This window comes from Nymphalis io, chromosome 23, assembly GCF_905147045.1.
Source record: "Nymphalis io chromosome 23, ilAglIoxx1.1, whole genome shotgun sequence".
Classification (NCBI taxonomy): domain Eukaryota; kingdom Metazoa; phylum Arthropoda; class Insecta; order Lepidoptera; family Nymphalidae; genus Nymphalis; species Nymphalis io.
The window spans coordinates 9,432,295-9,446,358 of record NC_065910.1 but is presented as its reverse complement, the minus strand read 5'-3'; the positions used below and the strand labels follow the sequence as shown (position 1 = coordinate 9,446,358).

Genomic DNA, 14,064 nt, shown 5'->3' with positions numbered 1-14,064 from the left:
AAACATTATAATATCTTTATAACTTCTGGTCAAAATTTTAGATTCTTCAGAATAAGTATAATGTTTACAATGGTATATTTATTCTCAAGACTGTTTAAAATTAATATGTTATTAATATTTTGTTATAAACAAATTAAATTAATCGTTTATTAGTTCTAGTTTTTGCAACATAAAATTATTGTATGTATTATTAAATTGGAAGAGTCGACATATACTTATAATTGTTTTTATCGTGAACATTAACGAGTAACCTTTGGTATTTTTAAATTTTTTTATATTATCTGTTACCAAATCCTTGATACAAGTATTGTAATCTGTGATATTTCTTTTCATTGTCAAGCAAAATGGCGGATCAGGTACGTGCAGATTTTATTCAAGAAAAATAAGTTTTTGCTTAGTTTCTATCTATTTCTCAGCATTTTTTAGAAGCAACAAGTATATCCTATTAATGTCTTGATATGTTTCTGTGAAAGTGTTATTGATGTTTATAAAAATGTGTTTTAAAATATCCACGTGGGATTCGGCTATTGTATTATTTCTTTTAAATAGTGTAACTGTTCCTAACGTGGATTTAATTATATCTAAATTAAATTGTTATTTTGTTTTAAAAATAATAATACATTATAATCGATTTTAAAAATTGTGCTAAAACTATCATCATGAATAGGTTAGTTTTTTCCAAAGGTTTGACTCGAAAATTTTCAGGAATGCATGGTTTGTAAGTACTATTATTACGGAACGGTATATTTCAGATAAATTAATCTGGTGTTAGATGACAGATGACCAATATTGTCTTTATATTTCAATTTAGTTTGTTTTAATTTATTATTTGGTATTTTGAATTAAACTATTTTTAGTTCTCATGTAATCTATGGTACATTTCTTATCTAAAAGCAACCAATTATTAGGGATCTAATAATTATTGCCAATTCCAGACCGAACGTTCATTCCAAAAGCAACCGACGGTCTTCTTGAACCGTAAGAAAGGCATTGGTGTGAAAAGGAGCCGGAAGCCATTGAGATACCACAAAGATGTGGGACTCGGCTTCAAAACACCGAGAGAGGTAACGCATGGAGTGGTTATTAATGTGTGTTTTTTTTTCCGTAGACAGAGAAAGCGTTTCAGAAACAGGCGACAGTCTTCCTCAACCGGAAGGGGGGTATGAAGAGGAAGGATATGAGACATCATAAGAATGTCGGTCTAGGTTTCAAGACACCACGAGAGGTCTGAGTTTACCATTTTGGTATCGGTGGCAGGCGGTGGCTTCTACGTCGCTAACAGTGGTTTTTTATAGAGTAGAACAGTCAACATACCAATAAATTGTTCTTTACTCGGAATTAAACCATTAATATGACTATTATTTGGCAAATTTTGTTTACTGTTCTATCTGTAAAGGTGCTAGTCCATGTTGATAATTAAGCTATTGGTAATTTAAGATTATAATAGATCACAAAATATATCTCATAGTGCTTTGAAAACTTGGTACTTAATACATAATTATTCATTCTTAAATTACAGCTACTAAGGCTTATATATATAATAAGCAACAAAAAATGAGTATATTATTACATTTAAAAACAATTATGTAGTATGCTATATTAGACAGCTAAGTTATTTTGTGGTCTATAATCACTTAACGGTAAGTCTGCATGAGTCCAAATGCATGTTATATATAAGTCATATTTTATACCATAATTATATGTATAATGCTATGTTAAAGGAATATTCTGTCTGCCGCATTGAGCTAGTTAAGCTATGGTACTACTTAACATGGGGGAGGAATGGAAAGCTGTATAAAAAAGCTTGCTATATACTTTGGTGAAGTTATATACATACTCTTGCAAGTCTGCTAATAATACTTTTATTCTATCTATCTAAATCTTACATTTATATTCATGTTATAAAAAGTAAATTTTGATAACAAAATAGTTGCTTTGAAAATCCAGTGTAAACAGACATTAGTATGAATAGCTTCACCAACCATTTCACATAATTATAAGTTTAAAATGATGATAATCACACGACGGTCTTCTGATTTACTAAATGATGAAGACAAGTGTTTCAACCCATATTCTGATTTATTATGTATTATTAATATAACAACTGCTGATAAAGGTTGTAATAATTTTTTCTAAAAATTTAGATTTTAATTACATTGATATTTTCAACAATTATTTAATGCAGCTGTTATTTTTAATACATTTTAATCACATACAAACATATCAAATTATATTAAAATAAGCTTTAACCTTCAATATATGAAACTTACAGGCGATAGAAGGCACCTACATTGACAAAAAGTGCCCATTCACCGGTAATGTTTCCATCCGTGGACGTATCCTCACCGGTGTAGTCCAAAAGATGAAGATGCAACGCACAATCGTCATCAGGCGTGACTACTTGCACTACCTACCCAAATACAACAGATTCGAGAAGCGACACAGAAATATGTCTGTTCATTTGTCACCTTGCTTCAGGTATTTACCATTTTTCTTTGAACACTTCAATATTTCTTATTTTGTATGGTGTCGTGATAAGCATTATTATTGAAAAAAAAATCGGATTTTTACTGAACTTATGAATATATACTGGTTTTTACTATAAATAATAATAATAATTACACAACATAACAACAAGTCAGTATTTGTATACCCTATTCTAATCCTAGAAGGAGTAAACATAAACTATATTCCAAGTGATTTTTAATAGTAAAATTTTATGCACTACAAACAGTTCTTGATTATAATATATCTTTATTTATAATACCACACTATTCAACTCAACTGCTTATATTACTTTAATTTTACTTCAAATTATAACAACAATTTCATCGACAATGCAATTTTTTCGCAAATTCCTAATGAATATCATAGATTAAGTTCTCAACCAACAATATCTCATCAATGAATTGATATGAAGGACTTTTAAGTCTATTTGAATAAAAAATATATTGATTTTGAATTCAATATAGCCCATAGGCTATATGAACAGGCTATAGCTCATTACTACTTTTACTATGATGTCCAAAATAGTATGGTTGAAGTTTTCATTATTTTAAATACAATTACTCCTAGTAATCTTAAAGTAAACTTTACTGTTTGGATGACAAATTCAAATTTATTGTAAGTGAATATTGAGTTAAATATGCATTTCCTTATTTTGAATATATAAATTTTAATAGCTGCTTCCTGCAGTTTTTCCCGCATAAAACATTACAGGGTTGTATGTGAACCTTTTTTTTCGAATGTGTCGAGATTAAAGCAACTTGCCTCTTTATATAATAGTAAAGAAATATATATATTATATAGAAATATTTAAAAGTGAAGCAAAAAAAGACATAAATAAAAAATCTGAAATTGATACTGTTTTATTTTGGTATATTATCAGTATTTTTCGCTTAACTTTAAATAGTATGATTATTCGTTTGCACAAATGTCACTGATATTTGACATACGTCATGAAATATGCCACTTAAATGATGATACCCACACGACGGTCTTCCGAATACCAATTGACGAAGAACGTGTTCTAACCCAACAACTGATTTATTTTGTACAATTATTGAAACAATAAACAACCTCGAAAGATATACAATGGAATACCCATTTATTTCCAGGGATGTGGAACTCGGAGACATTGTCACGATCGGAGAATGCAGGCCACTCTCCAAGACTGTGAGGTTCAACGTGCTGAAGGTTTCCAAGGGCAAAGGGTCCAAGAAATCGTTCAAAAAATTCTAATCTATTAAAATTACTTCATAAGTAAATATGTCTTTTATTTATCACTTATATTAGGGAAGGAAATAATATTAGGGTTATGTTAAACACTTATTAAATCGACTTAATCCAACTTAAACATCTCTTTGATAAATTCTAATACAGCTAACCGACTGGCGGAAAATGTACTCTACGGCAGTAAGTGAAGCATAAAAAAATTGTAGGATGGACACCATGTAAAAAAGTATATACACCAAACCTGCTGATGCAAGTCTGCGGCTCTCATCTCGTTACTATTTGGAAAACCTTAAGTTTTCCAGCGGCACGAAATAATGCACCTTTTGGTTGGTTAATGATTGTCAAAATTGATTGTCGTCTGGCAGACACACTGCGGTGCGTATGCAAGTCGCGGGCGTGTTGACATATAGTATTACCAATCCTTAATCACTCGCTTCACATTTCTAAATTAATATTATTATACTTGGTGTATGCATTGACTACTAATTTTATTGTTTTAGTAGCAATCTTACGCGAAAGGAAAAAAATAGCAATAATAACCACTCGTCAATACGTGGGGTATTGATGAGTGGTAATTATTGCTTACACTATTGGAACCTGAAATTATAGCTGTTCACCCACCGGAACACAGCAAGACTAATAAATGCTGCTTAACGGTAAAATAAATATTGTGTAGGTGGACTACCAACCATTATTCAGGGCTTATTTATAGTAATTTATTTACAAATAGATGTATTATTTATAAATTTAAATCATAACAACTCAAAAATGTAACATAAAAATAATTAGTTACGTACATTCATAAAAGTAGGAACTTATGATACTCCTGTACATTGGCAAACGGAATAAAAGAATTATAATATGTTAATAATGGAATTACTCCAGAATTATTGGAGTTATTTGAATTTTTTTACGAAATTGCTAATAAATTACTATTATATTAAAAAGTAATGTTTATAGTCTGCGTGAATGAAAACGTTTCAATCGAAAATATTTAATCTGTTCGAAGTGAAACATTGATAAGGATGTACGTGAGACATAAAATAAAATATCGATAAAATTATTAATTCATTTTATATTATTATAAATTAAGAATTAAACATACCTTTTATTTTTTTATTATTCAAGCAATAAGTGGTACTTTTGGTAAAACAAATATTTACAATATTTCATATAATTTTAAATAAATTTTTAATCAATCTGTGTTTTAGCTTAAATGATTAATATATGACTTCTTAGACTAATTGACCATCATGATTTCATATTGTTTCATGTTGTAAATGCAGTATAAAAATGTGATATGGAAAATAATTTTAAAATAAACAATATATTATTCAAATTTAAAATAATTAAGTAAATATTGCATATTATTGATTAATATTATAATTTAAGTTTCCTTAATTTTTAATCAGTGTATGAATAATAACACTTTTAGAATAGATTCGGAATATAAATTACAACAATTTAAAAAAAATAAACTGCTAAATATCGGTCAATAAAATCGATAAAATTTTTATACTACTTCACTAAGAATTATAAATATGTTCAATGTCCATCTTGTGAACTTGGCATCTTGCACGTAACAGCGACTAGATCTACTAAACGATATGATATCGTTCTTCTCGAAACTGTCGTTGAAGAACTCAGAAACGCCGGCTGAAGAATTAGCTAAACCTGCGTATATGGACAAAAGTGCTACATTGCAGGAGCTCGGGTACAAAGACGATAATGACCTGAGAGAGACAATATATGGTTTGTTTTGAACATTTTCGAGTGCTTTGGGACTGTTTTTAAAGGGATTTTTCGTGGTTTTAACCAGTGTTGTGGTGTTCTAGACTTTTTGCGGACAATACGGGACCCAGAGAAGCCGAATACGTTAGAGGATCTCAAGGTTGTTTATGAAGAAGGAATATTTGTTAAGGAGCCCACAGCTGATAAAGTTCCAGTTCTACGGGTGGAGTACAATCCCACGGTGCCCCACTGCTCACTGGCGACACTCATTGGACTATGCATTAGAATTAAAATATTGAGATCAATACATCACCCTGTGAAATTAGATATTTTTATAAAGAAGGGAGCTCACACAACAGAAGATGAAAGTAAGTAATTATGTATTTTAATAAAAGTAATTATCATGATGTCTGTCTAAAATGTTTAATTGTTAGGTATGAGGTAATAATTTTAAAACTTATACAATTCAAGATAAGGTTGATAAATATATGCTAATAGGTATAGAATACCATAACTTATTAAAAACAGTAGCTTTTTCCCGCGAATGTTGTATTTGCCTGCAAGTGAAGTGCGGCCATTTGTTAGGTAGTCAATGAATTAAGTCAAGCTATAAGTTATTCCAAATTCCACCTAAATTTTATATGATCGAGTAATATTCATCCAAACTTCCACATCTTTATATATTATACATAGATGTGGAAACACTGGTTTGTCACACTTATATACTAAAGTTTTTTTCTAATTATAAATTTGATTGAAGGCTAATGAAATGGCTTATGTACATGTACTTGGCTTGAATGTGTTGTATGAATTCTCCATGACAAAATTGATTCCTATTGATATATAGAGAAAAATATGTTCAATTTTATTTGGATATCTTATGTGTTAAAATTATGGTTTACATGTGCAGAGCCTTGTAGAACCTAATTTCATGAAACATATGTCAATTATTAATATAAAGTTCTGTATGACAGCCTTGAATGAAGTTAAAGCTATTACAAAATATATATCTAAACATAATCTCTTGTTTATGTAAAACATATGCTTATTAAAGCAAATATTTTATGTAATAAAAGGGTTATCAGACTGTTTTGCTTTCATATTATAAACTATTGCTGTGTCACGACTTTACATTGTTGTAAGTAATGTTTTAAATTGACAGATATTATGCACCTTACTAGTACAGACATGCAATATATATATATATATATTTTTGAAAATATAAAATTAAAAAAAAGCAATAAAAATTTTTTTTTTTTTAGTAGAATACTTATGCAATTATATATTTGATTTTGCATCTCACTAGAACACTTGCATTTACTAATGAAAAAGCAGTCTTCTGTCAAGTAGAATTTTTATGATATTAAATTTATGTATGTTTTGTTTTGTACCAAGCCAAAATATATGTAAATAATATAAGATAACATTTGATTCATAATTATATTTTATTTGTTATGTAAACAATGGAAAATACTCATAACATTCTTTATAATTTTTTAAACATCAGCCTCAACTGACACATCTTAGCCAAAGATAGCTGGTTCAAATGCAAGCAAGTACCACAGAATTCATTGGCTTAATTTGTGTCTAATTTATCTCATGCTCGGTGGTGACAGGAAATACTGAACAAATTGCAATTGCATTTGTCGGACTTTCAGTGCAGGAGTGTGGTTTTGTTTATACCCAATTCTACTTTTTAAGAAAACAAGAGATCTTTGCCCAGCTTTTATGTTTTGCCATATAGTGAATGTGTTATGATATTGCTTAGGTGCAACTAGTAGTTTGTATAAACAATGTCATATATTGTTATTGATGTAACTTGTAGGAAATGACTGGTATCTATTATTGTAACATTTTATACAATGTATTTGTCTCGAATGCTATTGTAGAATTCCAATTGATAACATTATAATCTCATTTTGTGTCTGAACTTTGTTGTCAAGCTCATTTATCTGAGATAGGAGAATTACTTTCTTTTTTTATACAATTGCTAAGTTTTGCTTATGTTTAAATTTATTGGTGATTATTGTCTCAATCTATTATAGATTAAATTTCATTTAGATTTTTGTGGTGAGTGCACATTTTGTTTGTTTTTCTTCTTTTTTTATTAATCACAATACTATCAGAAATTTCAAATTAATAAGAACATCCCATCTAATTATAACTTATTTTCAAGTTTTAATATTTATATTTGTTTCTTTAGTTCCACTTATGTCTATAATTTGTCAAGAACTCCAGTCAAATTTGTGAATATAATAAGTTCATAAAATACCTAATAACTATGAATCTACTAAATAACTGTTCTACTTGAATGATCAGAGATAGTTGGGGTTAATCTGAAGGTCACGGGATTGAATCTCGATGAAGCAGAACTGAGTTTTCATGTATGAATACATAATAATAATAATAAAATGAACACATAATTCATTTCTATTCGGGACGAAATTCTGCCACATGTATATTTTAAGCACTATGTTATTATATGGCTATTATATGGGGTCTGGGTGTTAGGTAACCTATGTCCTATTCTGTACCCCTGTTAACATGTATGCAAAATTTAATTATGATCAATTGTGTAGTTAAGACATGAAAGCGAATCACAAAAACAAACTTATTCCATTTATAATATTAGTTATAACTGGTTAGTGATACAACCATCGTATACAATATAAAGAAACACCATTTAAAATTCAAATTATGCAAACTATAATTTGGGTCAATGGTTTCTTTTATCATACAAAAAGAATACACGTAAGCGCATCATAGTGCCCGCATAATGGACAATAAATAAAACATACTCTGCATTGATACATTAATCTACTTTAAAGCTAAAATTTCCACTTTTGACTTCAATTCTTGATTATAATTTGCTGCAAATATGTAAATATATATTAAATTTGTATATATGACAACCAATTTTGTGTTTGTGTTTTTTGCTCGTCTTGAGGATCTGCACATTCGTCCTAGCATATATACAAATGTTATATTTTATAATTAATGTAAACACAGATAGGTGAACCTTATGTTTTATAATAAACTCTTAAATTATATTTTATAAGGGGTCTTACAATTATGAAGATTATTAGTTCTTTCAATATTGTCAATGCAGCCATGTTTAGTATTGTTGTGTTCCAGTTTGAAAGGTGAGTGAGCCAGTGTAAATACAGGCACAAAGGACATATAACATCTTAGATCCCAAGGTTTGTGGCACATGGGCCAATTAAGGTATAGGTTAATATTACAATGACAATTGTCATGGGCGATGGTGACCATTCTGCAAATTGTTAAAAAGTTCTCTAAATTCGAAATAGTGAAAAAAATTTGTTTTTTTTTTTTAATTGAAAATTTTGAAATAGCGGAGACTACCTAAAAATTTTTTAAGGCTTAGTTTTACTATGACTTCTTCTATTGAATCTCAAATCAATAATGATAGAAAAAGAGAAATTAGTGTTCAATTAAAAGCCACAAAGCAACACTTAAGGCCGTAAATTCTCTTTCTGTTAGAAAGAGTAGTTACATTTGAATTATATTACGTTTGAGAATTTTTAGTTGATTTGAGATTCGATAGAAGAAGACACAGCATGTTTAAATAATCACCCTCATAACAACATTTATAGTTAAGGCCATAATTGTTTAATATGATAGTGCAATTAAATTGATATGAATTTGTTATTCTAACAACCTGATAGTGATTTATAAATAATTCATTGTTATCAATATGTATAATGATTATTATCAATAAGTCAAGATTTTGTTTATACACAATATCATATTATAACAAATAATTGTACAAAAATATGCACTGCTGTACAAATAGCGTTGTTATCGCTAAAAAGCAAATTTTACCATACCCAAGGGTAGAGCAGAGATATTGCTACATAAACAAAGAGGCAGGTGTTTATAGAGAAATATCACAATTTCGTACAATAATTAAAAAGGATTTTTTTTTATGTAATGTATTATTATTAAATAAAATTTTGAAACCGAGACGCCTTGATACAGTGGATACATAATACGTAGATCTTAAATGATGACCGCAATTTCAAATCCGGATAATTAATTCATCTCGTATTTATGTGATTAAAGTAAATATCGTGAGAAAACCTGCATGTGTCGGATGAAATTCTGTGACATGTGTGACTAACGCGTTATGTGATTTCATTCTAATCGTTATCCTTATAAGGAGACCTTTGTTTAGCAGTTGTAACTTTAATTTTTCAAAAAATATATGTATAGCGATCAAACAAAAAATTATAAATTGCTCTTTATATAATATTAAATACTTTTGTTCACAAGTAATTAAACAGGACAGCAATGTTCTTCATTTAGTACAATTGATTTTCTAGAGTTAAATTAAAGTTAAAATTTTAGATCCTGATAAGAGGAACTGACAATGTCGTAATTACCTGTCATAAACATGCGCGTGTTGACAACATAAAAGTTGGCAATTTTTCTTTTCTACTGACGTGGGTTTGTTGTTTTGCGGTTGATGAATTGTAACAATCTTGGCTTACACGCCAATCAGGTTTTAATAAGGAAGTATTGTTTTCCTTGACTTTAACAATAAACGTGGGTAGTTTAATGGAGTTACGAGTGTAAATCAATCAATATGCAACAATAGTGTGTCTTGGAGCATCGACGGTCACGCTTTTTTAAATTCTGTTTATGTATATATATACATAGTATATATAGTATGACAATTGCACTGTATTTTTATGGCGATTTCAAAAGATATTAATAAAATAAGATTTTAAATTTAGAATAAGTACGAATTATAAAAAAAAATGTAAATCGCATATAAAACACACTAACATGTTTTAGGCCAGTGTCACGTACATCTGAATAATATATATAATATATTATTAGATATTCTGTAAGAAAAAAGTTAACGTAAAACGAGATCTTGAAATGTCGTATGTGAGTGATATTAACTTGCTATTATAAATAAATAGGCAAAGGAAAAATATTTTAGTAATTTTTTCTCCTGTTTGTCGATCGATTTTCTTTTTTAACAATATAATAAATTATTAGAAAATGAAAGTTCGAAAGTGACATAATTGATATAAATGTTTTCCTCAATGATGATTATGGCTGAATTTCGAACACTAGGCTAACATTAGTAATCTTTTGAAGATACACGGTATAATATAAACGAAATGAGCTTTACTGTTTTGTATTTGACATACATTACATATATTCCGTAAGAAAATATTTGAAACGCTCGAGGAATTGAAATCAATATGCGATATTTACTTTACGATCGAGTATCGAGTGTAAAATTGTGTAATACAGATTAGCTTTGAACCCATAAAATATTCTCATTTATGTAGTTTTACGAATGACAATTAATAATAAATCTGTTTCATACAGCATGTCGCTTAATTTGTAATAGGAAGACACTAGGGTACAAAGCTGTAAGGCAAGTGTATAATGCTTTTTGTTCTTTGTTACAGTTAACAAGCAAATCAACGACAAGGAGAGGATTGCAGCCGCGATGGAAAATCCTAATTTAAGGAACCTCGTAGAAAACTGCATCGCTGACGAAGGATAAAGAAATATTAGAGTAAATTAAAAACTTTAGATCGAGTTCGTAGTGTTGTTTAAAATATATTATCATAGAAAACATGGCGCCAGATGCAGCTTTTTCAAATATAAGTGACAAGAATGAGTTCACGAAATTCGCTAAATTCCTCGCCTATAAAGGTGTTCAAGTAATCGTTGAATCGAGGAAAGGTGTCAAAATTGAGCCGAACAGCAAAATGAACACATCAGATTCTGATTGGTTCAACCTTCAGATACCAGATTCGCCTGAGGTCAATCAGGCAACCAAAAATGCCCTACCTTCGGATAGAATACTGGAAACAATTAAGTCACAACTTCACGTTGAGATATCCGTACAAACTGAGGATGGAGATGAAATGGTCCTGGAGTTATGGACTTTGGAACTAGACGATACACAATTTGACACGTCGCTGAAAGCTATGAACACAGTATACTTTCGAATGGGTATCCTCCTAAAGTCGTTGATAACTATAACAAGAATAACCCCTGCATATCATCTATCTAGGAAGCAAAGGACAGAATCATTCACAATATTCTACAGAGTATACAACGGGGAACCGAAACTTAAAACGCTGGGTGACTCGGTTAAGAAAATCCAAGCAGGATTATTAAAAACACCTTTGGGTGGTTTATGCTTTACCGTGTCATATAGAACTAACTTTTCGATATCGCCTAATCGTTCTCAAACCGATAAAACACTTCTGTTGAAGAGCGATCACTTCGAATTGAGTCCGAAACATGTTATTTTCGAATCCAAAAAGAAAAAAGAAAAGGAACATAAGTCGTCTCAAGTTGATTTAAATAAACCCCTCCGATTACCGGCGTTCGTTGATGAGGTACTTATCCAACAAGTTATCAAAGATTTTTTTGAGCAAATACCGATTCCAGTTTGCAGAGTGCGACCAAAACCGAAAACTCCAGAGGAAATTGTAATAGATTGCAAAAGTACACAAGAGTTGGATATGAATGCCATGTCGAGGAGTCCGAATTCACTGGAATTGCCTCCGAAAAAGTTTCCTGGTTTCCGAAGTGAGACAGAGCCACCATTAAAATTACTACACTTTCCATTCGCCGCTGACCATCCTATTCGCGAGCTGGCTGAATTTTATAAGGATTTTTTTAATGCTCCTCATTTGAAGTTGGCTGATGATTACTCGACGAGGACTATAACTACAGATTATCAGGAAGCTGAAATTGCAAGCGACGACCTCTCAAAAGACCTGGCATTACACGAAAGTTCGTTACTGGAATTTGATGAGTTGCTGGCCGACATGTGTAGATCAGCGGAGTGGAGTGGAAATTAAGGGATCATTGGAATAGTACGGTGTTGGAAGACTGAATGTTATTGATTATCAAATATATGTATTTATTCCTTCAAAATTCGTATTTAATTTACAATATATATCTATCTATACATATTTTTTCTTGATAAATTCATTTATGTATTACTATGTTCAAGACACGATTCGTTTTTCTTACGTGTGGTAGAATTATCTACGGAAGTTTAGTCAGAAACTACCATTGGCTTGCTATTTCCTGGTCACAAGTCGATACAACGGATAGTAGGTAAATTTTATGATGATGAAAGATTAGAAAGATACTAATGTACGTAAGAAAAAAGACTCGTATTTTGAATTTTGTAACCACTCTATAGTAATTTTAAGTACCTGACTGAAATGGAATTAAAGATTGAAAAATAAATAAAGCGATAAAGAACGTAGTTACGACAAAAAAAAAACAATTTTTTTTTCTTTATCTGTTGCTTTCTTTAGCCTATTGTCAGTGTTTTGCTATTTTAAAGTATTGTTCTATTATATTATATTTCATTATATGAATAAATAGTTAGATCTCAGTGTTAAGTTTGCTCATGCAATTAATTGTAAATTCTTTGTGGTAACGTATTAGGATTAAATCAATTTAGTTGATAAAGACACGTTTCATATAGTTTAGCTTTAAATAGCAGCATTTGTAATTTAAAAAAAACTAAGTAATGTTTTGGCGGCAATTTAATTGTCACCCGTGTGTGCATGTTTTTATTCATTCTAAATTCAATTCCTAAATATGATATCATACTAAGAAGAGGAATTATATAAAAGCTTGTAAAAAGAATGGGGACCAGAAAACCTTAGATGTCCAAGACATGGTTGTCTAGACATTGATTTGATTTTTCTATTAAATTAACTGTTTTTATTCAGTTTTTATTGGTTATTATTAACTATGCCGGCTTAATTTGTGTTATTTGTCGTGGAACGACATGATTATTTAGTAATAAGCAATTTATTGACGAATAAATCGCCGAATAATCAATTGATCAATCAACTGTTACAAGTTGACTATTACGATGACATATCCAATGAATTTCAAAATGGCGGCAATGTTTATTAATGATAATATCAAAACTTAAAGTTATTTTTCGGCCGATTACCAGCTGTCGTTGTCGGAGTGAATAATATGATGTTATGATTATGCCCAAATTCTTTCCTTGAAATATAAATTATAGAGGTGTAATTGATCAGGTTTTCAAATTACCTATTAAATTATTACCATAAACTGATGGTATTGTTAAATATTGGTTATTTAATTGATTGAATTGACTAGTGTTTGTATGAACTTGTAATGGACTTTAAGAATTAAATATCTAGCTGAGAAAGAGGTAAATTAATTTTTTTTAAAGACATTTATATCATAATTACATGTTTTATCGGTATTTAACTAAGGCATTGAAATGTATTTTAAATATATATTCTATATTTACGTTACTTTGTAAATGAATTATTGTGTACTTTAATTAAAATACTTTAATACTTGAATGTATCTACTTTTCAAATAGATTAAACTTTTATGAAGTTGATAGAAGTTTTATTGATTTTTCCTAATACTCTCATTGATATGCTCACTATTTAATTTTCACCGTACGCCGCAAAAAAAGACTCAGTCGACTGATTCCACGAACCCGGGATAAGGGTTCACAATCTAAAACCAGGCAGGTATCGTATCAGGGCCCGTAAAATTATCGTACATGGAGCAAAATTATCG

At 29.8% G+C, this 14,064-nt stretch overlaps 2 protein-coding genes across 4 annotated transcripts; both read left to right on the top strand.

Annotated features, from left to right (window-relative positions):
• The first annotated feature begins 293 nt into the window (after positions 1-293).
• Positions 294-3,767, top strand: LOC126777600 (40S ribosomal protein S11). 2 transcript variants are annotated; one of them, XM_050500675.1, is made up of 4 exons: positions 294-356; positions 1,109-1,225; positions 2,273-2,478; positions 3,618-3,767. In XM_050500675.1, the coding sequence occupies exons 1-4, from the start codon at positions 345-347 to the stop codon at positions 3,739-3,741; spliced, it is 459 nt and encodes a 152-aa protein (XP_050356632.1). In that variant the 5' UTR covers positions 294-344; the 3' UTR covers positions 3,742-3,767. The 2 variants fall into 2 exon arrangements, with proteins under 2 accessions (XP_050356632.1, XP_050356631.1); XM_050500674.1 differs by lacking the exon at positions 1,109-1,225 and adding an exon at positions 936-1,064 and having other exon boundaries at positions 295-356.
• Positions 3,768-5,278: 1,511 nt separating this feature from the next.
• LOC126777544 (MIP18 family protein galla-1) lies at positions 5,279-13,877 on the top strand. 2 transcript variants are annotated; one of them, XM_050500602.1, is made up of 3 exons: positions 5,279-5,487; positions 5,571-5,834; positions 10,920-11,284. In XM_050500602.1, exons 1-3 carry the CDS (start codon positions 5,343-5,345, stop codon positions 11,015-11,017), a joined length of 507 nt encoding a protein of 168 aa, XP_050356559.1. In that variant the 5' UTR covers positions 5,279-5,342; the 3' UTR covers positions 11,018-11,284. The 2 variants fall into 2 exon arrangements, with proteins under 2 accessions (XP_050356559.1, XP_050356558.1); XM_050500601.1 differs by having other exon boundaries at positions 5,292-5,834; positions 10,920-13,877.
• The last annotated feature ends 187 nt before the right edge of the window (positions 13,878-14,064 follow it).